Genomic DNA, 19,389 nt, shown 5'->3' with positions numbered 1-19,389 from the left:
CAGACAGGAAGTGACATCCCTGGAAATAGGAATGGCCAAGTGAAGATGGGGGAACAGAGTACACCACCTGGAAGGAACAGCAGGAGCAAAGGCCCCAGGAGAAAAGTGGGGTTGTGTGTAGGGACAGAGGACCAGGACAGCTGGGGCTGTGTGTGACCAGGGGAGGAAGGCCAAGCAGAGGTGCGAAGGGCAGGTGCACAGCTCTCGTGAGGCTCTGGGGGTCATAGGAAGGCACCATCAGGAGTTCAGGAAGGGGACAACATGCTCCCTTTCCATTTTGAAAATATGGTTCTGGCTGCTGTGTGGAGCAGAGAGGCGAGCCAGGAGGCCCCTGAGTGGTCGAGGTGATGGGTGACAGGCCCGGTCAGATCACCTAACACGCCTGTTCCAGAGCCACCCAACAGACCCCAAAGGCAGAAAGGCAGGTCACTTAGGAATTTTCCTTCGGGAGTTCCTGTCGTAGCTCAGCGGTAATGAATCTGACTAGTATCCATGAAGCTGCAGGTTCGATCTCTGGCCTCACTCAGTGGGTTAAGGATCCAGCATTGCCACAAGCTATGGTGTAGGTTGCAGACACGGTTTGGATCCCACATTGCTGTGGCTGTGGTGTAGGCCTGTAGCTACAGCTTGAATTTCACCCCTAGCCTAGGAACCTCCATAGGTCCCAGGTGGGGCCCTAAAAAGACCAAAAAAAAAAAAAAAAAGTTTTCCTTCAACAAAGCTGATGTTGACAAGGTTAGCTCTGTTTATTCCTTTATAATCTACTCTAGAGGCTTTGACTGCTCCCTCTGGGGCTAGAACCCAAACTCAAAAACAAATACAAATTGGCATCCATAACCTCACAGTCACAACCACCTCAAGAAGTTTTTCCAGATCCACTACCTGTGTGTATATATGTACACAAATGTATATAACTCCAAATGTATGTAAGTATGTGTGTGCGTGCACCTTAACCTCACAAAGGGAGATTTCTGTTCTAAATCAGATATTGAAGTTTTATTTTTACAGATACAATTTCTTTTTTTTTTTTTTTGTCTTTTTGCCATTTCTTGGGCCACTCCCGCGGCATATGGGAGGTTCCCAGGCTAGGGGTCGAATCGGAGCTATAGCCACTGGCCTACACCAGAACCACAGCAATGCAGGATTCGAGCTGCGTCTGCGACCTACACCACAGCGCATGGCAACGCCGGATCATTAACCCACTGAGCAAGGCCAGGGATGGAACCCACAACCTCATGGTTCCTAGTCGGATTCGTTAACCACTGCACCACGACGGGAACTCCCAAAGATACAATTTCAAATTAGTCCAGAATACAAATTATTGGCTTCATCACTTAGAGGCATCCTACTATGGAATCCTTATGTGAATCTGCACATTCTTCCTTTTTCCTTCACAAGGAAAAAAAAAAAAAAATGTAACAAACAGAAGGCTACCCAAAGAATAAGTTTAAGTAATGGCATTCGACAAGCAGAAAGAAAACCAAGCCTACCTCTGCCTCGATCTCCGCTTGCCTCTTCTCCAAGAGTTTTGCCACAGCCATCGCCCGGTGCTTGCCTGACCGTTTACAGCTCACAGCCCATTCACACAGAAGTGTCACCACAGCTTCATCGTTGGGGGCAACCTAAAGACCAGCAGAAAGGGTACCAGCCATTTCATGTGCAACATTCACCCAATGAGACTTAGGATGCAAGCAACTGAATAGGTCAAGCTTTAAAGTTTTCTTCTCATATTTTATCACTATCATTTTAGAAAGTGCTCCCAAATCTATTTTAATTAAGGCATAAAAGAGTAAAACTTTAGTCATAAGGAAGGGAATCACTTACTCAGAACAGCTGAACCTGTAACAATTCCAAGAGAACTGAGTTTCACTTACACAGGATCATAACCTAGCTCCATCAATCCTCCAGAACTCAATTGCAAAGGAAACAGAAAGGGAAACCGACTACGAAATATCAAGAACAGCTGTTACAAAGCCCAAGTATTTCACTCCACTGCTGACCCCTCGGGCTCCCACTCACAGCCTCTGTCAATACTTAATTCTAACAAGCCAGGCTATCAAACTGCCCAGTCCAAGGAGGAATTGGAAGTAACAAACCAGAGGGGAGGCTGGGATGCTGATTAAAACCCACTGCCCATGAGAAACGGCAGCCAACCATCAAAACTTACAAGCAGAGGGAGGGAAAAGGGAGTGGGATGGACTGGGAGTTTGGGGTTAGTAGATGCAAACTATTACATTTAAAAAGGGTAAGCAGTGAGGTCCTACTGTATCGCACAGGGAACTATATCCAATCTCCTGGGACAGACTGTGATGGGGAAGAATATAAACAAAGAAAACATATATCTGAGTCATTCTACTGTACAGAAGAAATTGGCACAACATTGTAAAATCAACTATACTTTAATAAAATAAATAATTTAAAGAAGGAAAAAAAAAAAACTTACAAGTTGACCCAATTAACAAAGGGCGGTAGCCTAGGTCTATGTAGGGCTCAGCACTGCCCCAAAAGCACTGGCTGTGGCTTCCATGGCCTAGAAATGGGTACCACTGACAGGATGAGACTAGCCAAAGAAAGGTCACAGGAAACCAAGCCACATGAATTGGGGAAGTAAATAAGCAAGGAGACTGTCCTTTTACGCAATCTTACCTCTCCTTGTAGAGGATCTACGCCAAACACTGGAATATCAACTCCAAGTTTTTAATGTCTTCCCAGTTGCATAAACATTATGCCAGAAGAACTGGATAATCACAGTACTGGCATTTATACGCTATGTGAGAAGTTCTTAACTTTTTAGAATCCATAAACTCCATTAAGATTATGACAGCTATGTGCACACTTTCAGAAAAAATATATACAGACACACATACATTTACCACAGCATTTCACAAGGTTTGTGGAATCTCAGAAGACATTCAAGAATTCCAGGAATAAGACCCCCTGATCATCAGACAATTCAGACATGAAAATCAGTTTATTCCAAGACTTTTACTCATCCTACCCTAACTTTGGTTAAACACATGCTGATTTAAAACAAAGAAATGTTGGGAATTCCCCATGGTGGCTCAGCAGGTTAAGGATCAGGTAATGTCATTGCTGTGGCTTAGATCGCCTGCTGTGGTGAGGGTTCAATCTGACCTGGGATCTTCTGTGTGCCGCAGGTTTGGCCAAAAAAATAACTTTTAAAAATTAAAAAAAATAAATCAGGAGTTCTCATTGTGGCTCAGCAGGTTAAGAATCCAATGCTGTCTCTCTGAGGATATTGGTTCTATCCTGGCCTCCCTTAGTGGGTTAAAGATCCAGCCATATAGGTCACAAATATGGCTCAGATCCAGCGCTGCTATGGCTGTGGTGTACGCCGGCAGCTACAGCTCTGATTCGACCCCTAGCCTGGGAACTTTATGCAGCAGGTGCAGTCAAAAAAGGGAAAAAATTAACACCACTAAATGATAAAACAAAGAAATGTTACCTGGAGCAGATATCTTAAAAGGAGCTCTGGGTCTCAATTTAAAACAAGAAAAATAATTTAATGAAAATGTATAAACACTGAACATAACATTTAAAAAAGAAAGCAAACTGGGAGGAGTTTGTGCCTAGATGCGATCTAATCCTGAGAAAAACTAAAATACAAATCAGTCCAGTGAAAGACCACATGCTTAGATTTAGAATATTAAAGAGAAAAAAAAGGAGTTACCTTAAAAATACTGCCATGAGTTTTTAATAATTAGTCAGCAATGTGCATCACATTTACACTTACAAAGTTTTTTTAAATTACCTCTGCATCATCAAAAAAATAAAAAATAAAATATGCCACAAAAGAATAACTGACTCACCCAACTTAGGTAATAGGCTCTGCTTGACCTAGAAATGCATAGAAAAGAATAAGGAAAAGACTTCTTTTTAACACATCCAGATATGACCACTCGTTTGGGTAGCAATGTGCCAGAACATAAGTCTTAGGAAAGAGAGTTCACTTCCAAAAGCACTTATTAAGCACCAAGTATATGCCAGGCATTGAGGAAACAAACATTTTAAAGATCTGGCCCTTGTTCTCAAATAGTTCACCTTCTAGAGGGAAAAGCAGAAAGGTCAACTGATCATAGAGCAACAAGATGTGCTCAAGGTGTGGAGGAGAAAGTAAGCCTAGGCATCTGCACCTTCCATGTCACACAAGTGATAAGGAACTGACTACCCCCAGCTTATACACACCCGAGATCTTAGCCTGAAGACAGACAGGCCTGCAGTCTACCTGTTAGAGTTGTGGTGGTCTCAATTTGTAATTATTAGGAATTAAGTGAATTAAGAAAATCAGGGGAGGTATTCCCATCATGACGCAGCAGTAAGGAACCAGACTAGTATCCATGAGGATGTGGGTTCAATCCCAGGCCTCGTTCAGTGAGTTAAGGATCCACTGTTGCTGTGGCTGTGTCTGGCAGCTGCAGCTCCAATTAGACCCCTAGCCTGGGAATTTCCATATGCCATAGATGCAGCCCTAAAGATAAGAAAAGAAAGGAAAAAAGAGAGAAGAAAAACACAAGAAAACAATGCTTAAAAGACTGAGTTTTTGAAATACAAAATTTTAATCTTGACAGAACACTGTAAACCAACTATAATGGAAAAAATAAAAATTATTAAAAAAAATTTAGTCAGAGAAATCTTGTCTTCATATCAGTTATGATACATGAAATTAATTATAAAAACTTTCAGGAGTTCCCTGGTGGCCTAGTGGTTAAGGATTCTGCATTGTCACTGATAAGGCTCAGGTTCGATCTCTAACCAGAGAACTTCTGCATGATGTGGGCATGCTCCCCCCATCCAAAAAAAAGGCTATACATTTCAAAATCTATTTTCAACCAATAAGTATTTTCCAATACGACAGATTCCCAAAAAGCAAAAGTCCACTCCTTTCTGAGTGGACTCAAATAGCCTGCCAAATGATGCCACTCTTTCCTTAGGGTACTGGTGTGGTGGGGATGGAGGAATGGACAAGTTCAGTGTCTATTTTAAAAGAAATAGTAAGATATTACATTAGTTGGCTGTATTCCATTTATAACTTCCCAGATGATTACATTAAACTCAAAGCAAACTGTATCTGCAATGTGAGAAACTACATATATATACATATATATATATATGAGTCATAAAGCATTTTATTATTATGTTATCATGTAAATTTTTACCATTTTGGCACTATTTCTGAGACGACTTCCCATTCAAACCTTCTCCCCCTTCCCTTACATTTACTATAAAATTTTGGTTCACATTTCAAGTGGTTTTACTGAGATCTTTTCTAGATTCCACTAATCATCAAAACTAAGGAGGATCCCCTACTTACTTCACTCTAAACACCACCTCCAGAGTACACCCATCAGACACGTTCAACAGGCAGAGACACCCACACACAGATGCCTCATACCCTCCCCCCGGCTCCCTACCACTGCTCTGCCCTAAATAAGTTTTAGAAAATTATTCAAGGATGACTTCCACTTGCCTGCCAGATGGTATCTTACACATTAATTCAATAGCTGTCAACAGGAGATCCTGACTTCAAATGTGGAAGGTGAAATGCATTCCCATCCTGTAAACAAATTTCTAAAAATATGAAGCTCCTTTTCTTTAAAACAACAACTGTTAAGCAGAATTTAATAAATATTATTTTAAAACAAAATAACTTCAAGGCAAAAATTTAAGGTCATTTAGTATCTCAAGATATGAAATACAGCAGGGATGGCAGTTAAGTGGGGCAGACATACATGTTTATAAATCAGCTGGATGCATTAAAGAAAGAAAATGAAGATGATCTCAGGAAGTCAACAATATTTAAGAGGAGCAGAGAAAGACAACTAAAGGGAATTATTACATGTTTCTTTTAGAAGGTGCCTTTCAAGAAAAATGTTGCAGAATGAGTTAAATTTCAAGACTGAGATGAACAAAAGGAGAAATAAGTATATGGCAGGCAGACGTATGCTCACCCCCAAAATATCCACATCCTAATCCCAGGACCTCTGATTTTGCTACTTTAAATTACAAAAGGGACTGTGTGGGAGGTGTGAGTGTCATGAGGATCTTGAGAAAGGGGGGTTACCCTGGATCGGGGCGGGCCCAATGTAATCACAGGGATGCTGATCAGGGGAAGGGGAAGGCAGGAGAGTCAGAGGAAGAGATGTGACAAAGGAAGCAGGAGTCAGGGAGAGATCTGACGATGGTATGCTGTGGACTGTGAGGATGGAGCAAGAGGACACAAGCCAAAGAATGTAGGCGAGCTCTGGCAGCTGGAAAATACAAGGAAACAAAATCTCCCTGGAGCCCGGGGAAGGAAGGCAACCCAAACGTTCTCTTGATTATACCCCAATAGGATCCAGATAACCTCCAGAACCATAGGAGCATAAATCTGTACTGTTTTAAACCACTAAATTTCTAATAACTTGTTACAGCAGCAACAGGAAATTAATTTGAAGGAGTTTTAAACATGTCAAAAGCAGAACACGTGGTTGAGCTTCAAGGAATACAACGGCAAAGGAGTTCTTGGTTAAATGGAAAAATATAGGAGGGCTACAAAACAAGATTAAAAACCTGGGGAGGAGTTCCCATTGTGGTGCAGCAGAAATGAATCCAACTAGTAACCATGAAGTTTCGGGTTCAATCCCTGGCCTCGCTCAGTGAGTTAAGAATCTGGCGCTGCCATGAGCTGTGGTGTAGGTCGCAGACGCAGCTCGTATCCTACATTGCTGTGGCTGTGGCACAGGCTAGCAGCTCTAGCTCCGATTTGATCCCTAGCTTGGGAACATCCATATGCCCCAGCAGAGATCTAAAAAGCCAAAAAAAAAAAAAAGAAAAGAAAAAAGGCGAAAGTAGTTTCTGCCACGGCTCAGCGGTAACAAAATCGACTAGGATCCAGGAGGACTCAGGTTCAATCCTTGGCCTTGCTGGGTTAAGGATCCAGCGTTGCCCAGAGCTGTGGTGTAGGTCACAGACACAGCTCCGATCCCATGTTGATGCGGCTGTGGTGCAAGCCAGCAGATATATCTCAGATTAGACCCCTAGCCTGGGAACTTCCATATGCCGCAGGTGCGGCCCTAAAAAGACAAAAAAAAAAAATGTGAGGAGAAAAGTTCAATGATAACTCACCGAAGCAAAGTACCACAAAATAGGAAGTAGCTTCATTCATCCATTAACTTATTAATTCATCAATAAATATGCAATGCCACCAGGCCTTCTTCAGGTATTAGATACAGTTTCATGCATTACTTTGCAGAAATAAAAATTGTATTTCCCTTTTGGAGGTAATTTCTACTATATAACAAGAGTCTTTAAAATGTCCATGTTATTTGCTCCAATAATTTAGTGAGACTATAGCCCAAGGAAATTATTTTGAAATAAAAAGATGAGTTTTCCAGGTGTCAGTGGAGCATGATACCAAGACACTCTCTTCACCGCCCCCAGCCCCAAGAACTGACAAAGCACCTCTTCCTAAAATTTCAAAGAGGCACATAAAGGATCAAATCAGAGAAAACCAGGTGACCTTACAAGGAAAGAAAGGTCTTTCACACAGATGATTCTTAGGCCAGAAAATCTGTCTTCAGCAATGGAACCATGGGAATTTGGGGGATGGTTGCTGGGTTTTTATTCCTATTTTTCTACAGGCCAAGAGTGATATTTCAATATCGAATTAAAGATGCAAAAGGAAAGGCATTAGGTGTTCCCACTGTGGCTCAACAGTGAGGAACCCAACTGGTATCCATGAGGATGTGGGTTCAATCCCTGGCCTCGCTCAGTGGGTTAAGGATCCAGCATTGCCATGAGCTGTGGTGTAGGTCACAGATGCAGCTCGGATCCCCCACTGCTGTGGCTGTGGTGTAAGCCAGCAGCTGCAGCTCCAATTCAACCCCTAGCCTGGGAACTTCCATAGGCCGATGGTGTGGCCCTAAAAACAAAACAAAACCCAAAAAAATGAAATAGGAAAGGCAGACAGGACAGGCTCGCCACACCCGGAAAAGGGGAAGTCAGCAAAGCTCAAATCCTCTCAAGAAGGGAAGTTCTCCACCCTCAGACAGGCCTGCTCCGTCCACCCACTGTCCTTCCCTTCTTCCGAGAACAGCAGCTCTACTTCTTCTGGGGTAACACCCCAGTGGTTCAAGGCTGGTGTTACTAACTGCAGTGCTCCGTCCTCTCAGCTTCACTGTGACATTCTGGAGGTGGGTCTCTGACAGGCAGTAAAGACCTTGGGCAAGTCTTTAAACCAAGGGATAAAACAAATCACTCTTTCGGGTACTTGTTACATGTTCTATGTTCAGCCTGGTAAAACATTTTGGATGATAGAAGAGACAAGCCCTGACCAAATAAAACAATCTGTTTCTATTCTGATCAAAAATATATTTTCCAGAATAGTTTTTCTGTGATATGCACTGCTTATTCTAGTCATTACTCAAGTCTTATCACTTTTAACTGGTCGAAGCAGACAAAACACAAGGTTGAAAGTACCTGACCTGACCTTAAATGTAAATCTTTTCGGCTGCTTCTAATGGAAAATATAAAAGATAAACTAACTTCGTTTGAACTTAATTACCCTCAAAATCACTAAGAAAGAAAGGCTGACAAATTTGCAAGTGATAGTAATACAGAGAATTACCATTTATTTATTGACTGCTTGCTCAATTTACAGTCAGACACTATGATAAATGTGTTTCCAGAGTTACTTAATTTTCACTACGTATGAGCTAAGTTGTTCTTATCCCCACTTTACAAGGCATAGAGATGTTATATAACTTGTCCAAGATCACCCAACTAATTCATGGAAATTGAGCCACAGGATAAATCTTGAGAAATGAACTAAAGAAGTAGAACAACCCTGAGGTCAAAGAACCTGTAAGGTATTCTTGACCCTCCCCCAGGCTACACAGGGTCCCGCGAGGCTCTGAGCTCTTCTGCCTCCTCTCTCAAGGCTTCTGGCATCAAAGCATTCTCCTCCATGGCACTGTAATACTTATTTCCATCTTTCACAACTTAGCTCACAGGTATCAGCTTTAAATATCCATTAGGAAAGGGAGGCACATCCCTGAGCAATTAAAGGAAAGTACTTCACCATCCCAAACACTGTGAGAGCTGGACTCTTCAGGGGCAATAACCGGCAACTCTTCATGTCGGTGCTTTATTACAGACAGCAAGAAGTGGGTGAACATCCACAGCATGCACCCCCCAGCCTATAACTACACACACAGGCAAATGGGATATACAAGAACAGGAGAGACAGAGAGGAAGAGAGAGAAATTGAGTCCTGGCATGGAGAAAAAGCACCAAACCACCCAAGAGGTCAACAATGTGGGGTTTAGCTCTGAGAGAAATTAAAACATAAGCATGGCATTAATAATATTAGCAATTGTAAATTTTCGACCACAGTGATAGCAGTAGTAATAATTGAAAATACTTATTGAGCAGATACTAAGTGTTTTACATATATCACCTCTAATCTCAACAACCAACTTTGAAGGAGGTGTGGCTATTTCCATTTTATAGAGAGGAAAACTGAGATTCAGAGATGAAGTAAGATAGCCCAGGGCACAGTGATCAAAATGAGCAGAACTGGGGAGTTCCCATTATGGCTCAGTGGAAACGAATCCAACTGGTATCCACGAGGTCGTGGGTTCGAGGATCCGGCATTGCCGTAAGCTGTGGTGTACTTCACAGACAGCAGCTCAGATCCCGCGTTGCTGTGGCTGTGGTGTAGGCCGGCAGCTATAGCTCCGATTAGACCCCTAGCCTGGGAACCTCCATGTGCCTAGGTTCAGCCTTAAAAAGACAAAAAAAAAAAAAAAGTAGCAGAACTGGGAGACCTAATACTTTCCGCTCCTCCAACCATGGGCGAATCAAGATCACTGGAAGCACAAGGAGCTAAATGATTACACGGAAATCTCTGAAGTGATTCACATGCATCCCAGGATGCCTAAAGCCCAGTGTCACTCCACCCAGCTACTGCCACCCACTGTTGTGGCCCCAACTTCTACCTCTCTAGGGAAAGCCAGACTTCTAATCTAATTGACATGCAGAAAAAGAAACCACAGGAGTGAATCACCAAAGATTTTCCTGCTCCTCTAACACTTCTTAGGTCAAATGCTCATATAAAGCAGGGATCTGTGTTTTCCATGGTTTTATTTTCAGCATCTACTACAGTGCTGAATATCAATAGATATTTTCTTTCTTTTTTTTTTTTTTGGTCTTTTTGCTATTTCTTTGGGCTGCTTCTGCGGCATATGGAGGTTCCCAGGCTAGGGGTCAAATCGGAGCTGTAGCCACCGGCCTACGCCAGAGCCACAGCAACGCGGGATCCGAGCTGCGTCTGCGACCTACACCACAGCTCACGACAACGCCGGATCCTTAACCCACTGAGCAAGGGCAGGGACTGAACCGCAACCTCATGGTTCCTAGTCGGAATTCGTTAACCACTGTGCCACGACAGGAACACCTCAATAGATATTTTCAATCAAAGAGTAACAGGAATATTGGGTTACATGAAACCAAAGGTTAAAATAAGGTGGATGGGGGAGGGGTGATTTACACTTTGTTCCGACATACACATGCACTTACTTAATATGGAAAAAACAACTGATTTAATCCAACAAACCTAACAGTTGATTAAGGGAGAAACACGAAAAGAGTTCCCCGGTCTAATTTAATGAATCAAAGGGGCTGGTCACAACGCCATTATTTAGGATGAATCTGAAAGATGTAGCCACTGGAAAGAAAAACTCTTGAATGGATATGGCAAGATTACTGCAGTGTGCATAAAATTATTATCTCACCCTACCAATCCAGAGAATCAGAAAATACCACGACTTGAAAGAAAATAAACACCTAAAAAGTGATGAATAATATCAAGTAATCATAAAAAAAAAAACTGCAGTTTTCCTGTGGCCCAGTGGGTTAAGGATCAGGCAGTGTCACTATAGGGGCTTGGGTCACTGCTGTGCTGCAGGTCTGATTCCTAGCCCAGGAACTTCCACATGCCTCAGTCACAGCAAAAAAACAAACAAAAAACATGCAGAACATTTTGTAGAAGGCAATCGCATTTATGTCCTCCAACCTGTTGCAGTTGTCACATGTTCATATATATGCACATAAATGCCCAGGAAAGTGTTCCAAAGTATATGGAGCACAATGCACAGAGATCACTGCTCACATATACACAATGAGTGTTTGTAATCTGGTCTGCCCTATTGTGATGCTTTCACAGCAATCCTATGATTGATAAGCAAATTGACGCCAAAAGTTAAATACCGTGTTAAATGTCAAAGACACTAGTCACAGACCCGAGAGTCAAATCTAAGCTATCTGGCCCTACAGCAGAGACACGTGCCAAAATGCCCTCTTCTGTGCAGAAGAGTGGGACAGGGTCCGAGCTGTGGGCTGATAGAGAATTCCTGATATCAGGAATGTGTTCATGTACTACGTGTATGAAAATCACAAGAAAAAAATAATTTCTAAGATGAGAACAAAGGAAAGAGGATGAATGGACCCAAAATTCAAAAATCAGAAGGATCCTTCAACTGCCAGCACTGCCCATCTGACCTCATGAACAGGGGACCCACCCGCAGTGAGTAAACTAAAATCATTATTAATTCTCCTGCAGATCACCATTAATGGTGCTACCATACATCTGTAATAAAGATATTCCAAACATGAAAAAAAGATTCTCAACACAAGGGGCATTTGTTACACTTTTCTTACCTAGGAGAAGGTGGGCACAAACGAGGTTATGTCTAATTCATTTCTTCTTCATTTGCTCAATAACCCAATGATCTCTAGAAACTAAATGCGGGTCTATTCTTTAACAAATAAAGAAGGAAAAATAATTGGCAACTACATCTGAGAAGCAGGCTTCCTTTAGAAATTAGAAGGTACTTGCTGAGACTGCTTGTTATTTTAAAAGAAGAAATGTCTTAGTACACTACATTATAAAACAGTACCATAAAAGGGATGAGAAAAATCAATGACTCATTACTGTAAACAACAGCAAATGAAGAAGACTTGCGATCAGATACTGAATAAAACTCTTCAATAGCTTTTTAATCTGAGACTAAAAGGACATGTTTATAAATGTAATTAATCATTCCTGATCAACATTCAACAAAATGGCCCTATCTGGATAAAAACACATTCATATTACAGCACCAATAAATAATATGATAATACATAGAGTAGTGATATTAGCAAGTCATATGGTTTGCAACCTGAGGCACAGTGCGGAGACCTGGATGAACTTCAAGAGTTGCGTAAGGTAAAAACTGCTCTAAATTTGCTAACAGAACATAATCCTATTGTACACAGTCATAAATACTATTTCCAACACTCAGAATCCCCATATAAGGTAATAAGCCTACGACTTATTAACTACACACCCAGAAGACTTAGTATTTAAATATAAATAGTATTCTTACTTAAAAAATCTTTATATGTATATACAAATGTTTCCGTTTGTACATTTCCAAAAGATATTTGAGACAGCTGATTTTTGACAGGTAAAAGGGCAGCTTCCTAGTCTCACATCCTTAGAATCAACGTTGATGGTCTTTAGGTCTCACGACATCAAAGAAACAAAACATTCACCAAGAAAGCAGAAAAGACTTGCCATTTTTTGTTCTTTTCTTCTTTAAAGCAGCAGTTAAAAATAGCACAACTCTAAGTTCTGAGTAGGGAAAGGAGGTAGATAAAAAATTAAAACAATTCCTCTGCGTATTTAAATCAACTGCCATTAATTCGCACTGTGCCCAAAAATTAATTTAACTCTCAGTTAGCTCATCAACATTCCAACAATAAGTAAAAAAGTTCTGAGAAATACGTAATTGCATGATAACAGAAGTCATTTATGAGATGAATTAGAACCACAAAGTAAACCCCTCCAAAGTCCTTGAAAAGTGCCATGACTTTCATATGGAAAGTAACTAAAACACCAGCCTTAATTTCCAAGAATCATCGCTGTATAATACAATAAATTTGACTGCTTGCCTCTCTAGGGTGAATGAAGGAAACAGACAGAGGAAAAGAAGAAAAATATAAATTTCTAAAACATGGAGCTAGGTTCCTCTCACTTGATAACCAAAGCTGCCCAGCCAAGAACTTAATTGGCATTTACTTGGTGTTTACCATATGCCACCATATGAAGCAGATCCTACTAGTAAGGCTTAGACAATTTTCTTATCCTACCAAAACCTTGGTTTCCTCATCTGTGAAGTAGAATATTTTAAAAAAACTCTCCTTTCTTCTTTTTTTTAGGGCCACACCTATAGCATATGGACGGTCTCAAGCTGGGGGTTGAATCTGTGCTGAAGCTGCCAGCCTACACCACAGCCACAGCAACTCAGGATCCAAGCCACATCTGCAACCTACACCACAGTTCACAGCAATGCCAGATCCTCATACCCACTGAGCAAGGCCAGGGATCAAACCTGCATCCTCAAAGATACTAGCAGGTTCACCACACGCTGAGCCATAACATGAACTCCAAAAAAAATCTCTTTTTAAACGTGTGTCTCATCAGCCAGGGAAAATTTCTTGAAACAAGGCCTAGTGCTAGGAAGTACTCATGGAAAGGCTGAAGACGGACAAAACAAACTCAAAGGCCCACCCATGATAGAAATGGACTCATTACTAGCCCTTCTCAATCACAGCAAAGTCTAAATGTCTGGACATACCACTCCCTCAACCATGTTAATATAACTGCCCTTTTACTAATAGATTTATTTTAAGAAAGAAGAAAACAGTAGTTGTAAAAGGTTAGCAAGGCTTCCTCTGGTGTCCAGCGGGGAAATGAGTAACACGAGACCTAAGAAGCTCAGGCGGGGCCGTGATCGGCATTAATAACTCCACAGGCACCACAATGGGAAGACACTTATAGGTGCTTTCCTAGTTTCCTTGACTTCTGCCTCATTTGACCCTCTCATCTTGAGTCCCATTTTAAAGAGTGACTTTTTTGGAGTTCCCATTGTGGCGCAGTGGAAACGAATCTGACTAGCATCCATGAAGATGCAGGTTCTATCCCAGACTTCGCTCAGTGGGTTAAAGATCTGTATTATTGCTGTGGCTGTGGTGTAGGCCAGCAGCTACAGTTCTGATTCGAACCCTTGCCTGGGAATCTTCATATGCCTGGGGTATAGCCCTTAAAAAAAAAAAGCAATAAAAATAAAATGACTTCTTTTTTTCTTAAACATGTTTAAAAAGAACAGAAAAGACCTAAGCACTGAAATGAGGGTGATCGCTCTTACAACGTAGTAGCAGCCAGCGGGCCTGGGGTGGGCCAGTCCCATCCAACCGCCCCCTACTGGGGGTAAAGCCTCTGTGAAAATCCAAGAAAGTAAAACGTCTGATAGGTCCAGGCTGTGCTTTATGGATTACCAGACTGTGTGATGTGTATGTGTGTCCCCACAGTAGTCCGAAGGGAACCAAAGGATCACATTCCTGCCATCTCTCCAGGGTCTCACTGCCTTCCTAAACCCATCAGTCAGGAAGGGTAGCAGTTAGTGTTTACTGAGAACCATTTACAAGCCAGGCACTATTAATTTTGAAATGCTTTATCCATATAGTTTCCTGCCATTTCCACATCAGGAGATAGGATGCCCCGTGCACAAAGGAAGAAACTGAGACTCATCCAGGTGACTGAATCGTCTGTAACACCACCAAGAAATGCACTAACCTACTGACTTGCCTGCCAAGACCTCTCCTGTCAGCTGCCCTCCCACCTCCACCTGCACAGACCCTCTTATACATCTGGACCTGATCCACTGGTAAAACTGACATATTACACAGAGCTCATCCCTGCCTTCACCCCAACCCTTCCGAGGCAAATCTTTCAGAAGGGTTGCCCCTTCCAGTTCAGGGACCCAGTCATTTTTTTTTTTTCTTCCTTTTTACGGTTGCACCTGCAGCATATGGAAGTTCCCAGGCTAGGGATCCAATCAGAGCTAGAGCTGCTGGCCTACACCACAACTACAGCAACGCTGTGGGATCCGAGCCACACCTTCGACCTACACCACAGCTCACAGTAAAGCCAGATGCTTAACCCACTGAGTGAAGCCAGGGATCAAATCCTCATCTTCATCAATACTAGTCGGGTTCATTACTCTGAGCGACAACAGGAACTCCCCAGATGCTTTTTTAAGAGCCTCCAAAAACCAATTTAGTGAACATCTCTGGAAGACACACTAGGCCCAGCTCAATGCTGGAGGCAGTGAAGAAACTGAGGTTTGGCCTTGCGGATCATGTGGTCAGAGTTCCCCGGCCACACTGATGTAGAGCTAGTCTGGCCTTGGAGGCCTGGGCCAGAGCGGAAGAAAGGCCTGCTCCAGACTTTCTAGTCAGAAATCTCACATGAACTCATTGCACCTGTCCAGGGAGTACTCTGTGAATGGTCTATGCAGAAAATAAATGCAAACAATAAACAGTCGGTATTCTGGTGTCTGGTGTGTGGTGGCTGGGATCTGCCCTCAGGGGAAGAGGAAATGCACACCTGCCACTGTTTGGGCACACACTGTTACCAGCACAGTTGGGCTGGCCTTTCCCTTTGTTACTCAGGAGAAAGTCTGCCTCCTCCGGCACCAGAGGGAGAAGTGAAAAGGCAGCTCTTCCTGCTTCCTTTCAACTTTCCCTTCTATCCATGCCCCTGGGGAGCACCCAAAGCCACAGCTGCTTCCTCCCTCCTGCCCAGCACAGCACAAACCAGGAGAGAAGCCAAGCAGAAGGAAGTGGTCTGGGGGCTCTGGAAGGTGGAGGGGGCACCTCCCTGGCTTGCTGCTCAGAGAGGAGGTCAGCAAGGTGACCCCTGCCTGTGGGTCCCAGGCAACAGACTCAGGCAGGGCTTGGAATCCGGAGGTCCCCACGGCCCCCACGAGGATTCTGGGCTTCTCTGCCTCTAGTACGCAGAGTAGACATGGTTCTGAAACACTGAACGGGCCAATCGTAAGTGAGTGCTGCATAAGACACTCCCAGGAGCTGGAGAGTGACAGGCATCTGAGTGGACATGGCCCACAGACACACTGCTTGGCTGGCAGAGTGGTTTAAGACTGGGATAGCTGACATTCAAGTTCTCCTGAAATGCTGGAAGGTCAGGCAACAGTGGGTCTGCAAAACCAAGCAGAAGCCGAGAAAGGCTATCCGGTGCAGAAAGGGCAGCCCCCTTTCCCAGAGACCTTGGCCTCACCCTCTGGGGGGACTGTATACAGCAGCCCACCTCTAGTTTATATCGCCTGCCTGGCCACTGGTGACAGGAGTCTCTGAGCCCCATTCTAAGTGTTACAGACTTTGATATCTCACATATACTGAATGGAAACCCAAGTAGCATAAATCTAGAATAAGTAAACATCGAGGATGTTGAGACGTATACTTTCTACCTTACCCATCACTTGGAAGCAGTAGCTGGCTCTGGGGGCGGGGGGGGGGGGCAGGTAATGGAATAACATTCTCCATGGCTAGCTGTGAACGCATGCCTGGCACACCCCACAGGGGGCACACTGCCAGCTCCTATTCTCACTCTGGCCACAGTCCAACCACAGGGCAGGACCAAGCCCTCAAATGCCTTCATGCCCATGCATAATGGTTTCAGCGGGCTTTCACCAAATACCGAGAATGATCACACACACCAGCCTGAACCTTAGATTTCTGAGTCCTCTAGACAGCTGCTTTCCCCACTCCCTACCAGAGAATGGAGGGAACTGGATTTCCCTTAGCTATTCCAGAGAAAAGGGAACCCAGGGGGTAAAGGTCAAATTTCCCAAACAGACGTGGGAAGCACTTTGCAGTCTGGGGCCCAGGCATACCTAAACATGTCTTCAGCAAGCACAAACCTCAACCTTATTGCAACTGCAGGGGTTGGTCAGTTTTTCTACTACCTACTGTGTTATCTAAGTCCTAACACAAATTATGAAACCAAAAAAGGGGAAGTGCATTAAAAAGAAGTGAGCTGTTTCTGAATCCTACACACCACTTTATAGAACTTCTCCTTATCAGAGAATTATGCCCTCATCAGACTGGTTCTTCCACAATAATACTAATAATGCTTGCTACGTTATTATCATTAACAGTAACAATTCTTTAAGACTTACATATATAGGGCTTTAGAATTCTCAAAGTGCTCATGTCTCCTTAGAGATAGAGAGGGCAAGTATGTGTTCTATGCCAATGTGACAAGAAAGGACACTTAGGCACGAGTAACTTGTCTGTAACCTGCTCAAAATCGCACGACTGGTTAGGAAACAAAACAGCTCTGCAGCTCATAAGCGAATTCCAGAAATATTGTAAAAACTACTTATTGTTAAATATTTCAGAAAGATATGTCCAGTTACTCTTCCTGACAGATTAAGAAAAGGTGACCAGTCTGAATTACAGGTTTAAAAATGTAGTTTTTGTCTTACTCATAAAAAGGCATAGTAACCACAAAGCAACCACTCACTTACATCAAATCTTTCCAGAGTTGAGTCAACATTCAATATAATTACTCTTGAATGGGCTACACGGACATTTTCTCCAGTGAAGTCTGTGACTAGAGCACCGAGGACTCTCAGCCCTGGGCACATGGCGCCCTCTAGTGGCAAACACCTCCCTGCAGCCCCGGCCGAGAAGTTCCTTTAAAGGAGCTTTGAACAGTGAGCTCCAAACAATGCTTAAACCCTCTCAGCTTAGTTTGCTGTTTTTCTTTTAGTAAATACTCTCAATCTACACATATTGAGTTATACCTTCTGTGCCTAAAATACCATAATAATGATGATCGTTATAAAACCTAGACAAAACAGAACTGCTTACAGTATAAAATAGTTTTTTGAAATGTTATCTAAATATAAGTTCTAATACTTTCTTCTTGCCCTCCCCCAATGTCTCATCTCAAGCACCCGCTTTGAGGGCAACCGTGCCTTAGAGAGAACCTCACAGTGGGATTTTATTCAAAAATATCAGATCTGGTTTCTGCCCCTGGTAAGACACTCATCGTTTTCCTTTTGGGGTGCTGGAAAGCAACTTCAGTCTCGGTGGGTGAATGAAGCAAATAATCCTAAAGTTGGCCAGTTCATCCACTAGGAAATTAAGCAGCCAGGTCAAATGTAAACTGAAGTGGCTTTGGTGGACCTCTCACCAGGGTACCATGCTGCCTTGACTGCACACTTAGTGTAAGGAGCTTAGCAGTCCAAGGGGGCACCTTGAATTCTGGGTGCCCCTACTGTCCTTCCAGATATCTCGCATTTACGTATTAAGAAATCTTCATGCTCCTGAGGCCTTTTATCTAAGCAAGTCTCTATTACAAATAGAAAGACTGTAAGGTTTCTACCACTAAAGAACACAGCAACACACTAACCTGCATCAATACACAAAGAATTAGGTAGGCTTATAATCAATGAGCTCAACAGAAATACAAAGCATTTCTACTGAGACTCACCATAAGAAAACACATTCAGGGAGTTCCCGTCGTGGCGCAGTGGTTAACGAATCCGACTAGGAACCATGAGGTTGCGGGTTCGGTCCCTGCCCTTGCTCAGTGGGTTAACGATCCGGCGTTGCCGTGAGCTGTGGTGTAGGTTGCAGACGCGGCTCGGATCCCGAGTTGCTGTGGCTCTGGCGTAGGCCGGTGGCTACAGCTCCAATTCGACCCCTAGCCTGGGAACCTAACCTCCATATGCCGCGGGAGCGGCCCAAGAAATAGCAACAATAACAACAACAACAACAAAAAGACAAAAGACAAAAAAACAAACAAACAAACAAAAAAAACACATTCAGAGTCTGTACCTCACTCAACATCCTGATCTCCTATTTGGCATCAACACTCTCGAACCTCATCTTTTTTTTTTTTTTCTGATTTTTTTAAATTGAAGTGTAGTTAATTTACAATGTTGTGTTAGTTTCAGGTGTACAGCAAAGTGATTCAGATATATAGATAGATAGATAATCTTGAACCTTATCTTTGAGAAGCAAGGTGCTAACTTACAAATTATCTTAAAAAGAATAACCTGGAACAAGTTCACATCAGGCTCACATAAAGGTAGAAGGAATGGTTTGGGGAGGTCGTTTTATCTTTTCTTTCCACCTATGCATTCCCGAAGGCCAGTATGAAAATCAAAGACAGTTTAAATCAGTTAATGGAGTTCCCCAGTGGCTCACTGTCACTGCCATGAATCTGGTTACTGCTGTGGTGTGGGTTTGATCCCTGGCCTAGGAACTTCCACTTGCCAGGGGGTGTGGCTGAAAAGAAAAATCAGTTAACTCTACAGTGTTCCTTTATGCAGTACAGGGAAATATAGCCATTTGTTGCAAGACATGTTTTTATAATATTTTCTTAGCCTCTTTGCTGAAAACTCCATCTTGTCCTTCCTTACTTTGTCCCATCTTCCTGCTTGAGAAACAGTCACGGTGATGGTAAATGAC

At 42.9% G+C, this 19,389-nt stretch overlaps 1 protein-coding gene across 2 annotated transcripts in view; it reads right to left on the bottom strand.

Moving 5' to 3' along the window:
• The window catches only part of MED12L (mediator complex subunit 12L), a 352,961-nt gene that overhangs the window by 255,873 nt on the left and 77,699 nt on the right, over positions 1–19,389 (bottom strand). For both annotated transcript variants that reach the window (XM_047784689.1, XM_047784699.1), the window contains exon 12: positions 1,491–1,622. In XM_047784689.1, coding sequence (XP_047640645.1) covers positions 1,491–1,622 — 132 coding nt within the window. The remainder of the gene's footprint in view (positions 1–1,490; positions 1,623–19,389) is intronic.

The sequence above is a fragment of the Phacochoerus africanus genome, chromosome 1 (assembly GCF_016906955.1).
Source record: "Phacochoerus africanus isolate WHEZ1 chromosome 1, ROS_Pafr_v1, whole genome shotgun sequence".
Taxonomy (NCBI): Eukaryota; Metazoa; Chordata; class Mammalia; order Artiodactyla; family Suidae; genus Phacochoerus; species Phacochoerus africanus.
Note: the sequence above shows the minus strand (reverse complement) of the source record. Positions and strands in the feature narration are given on the sequence as shown.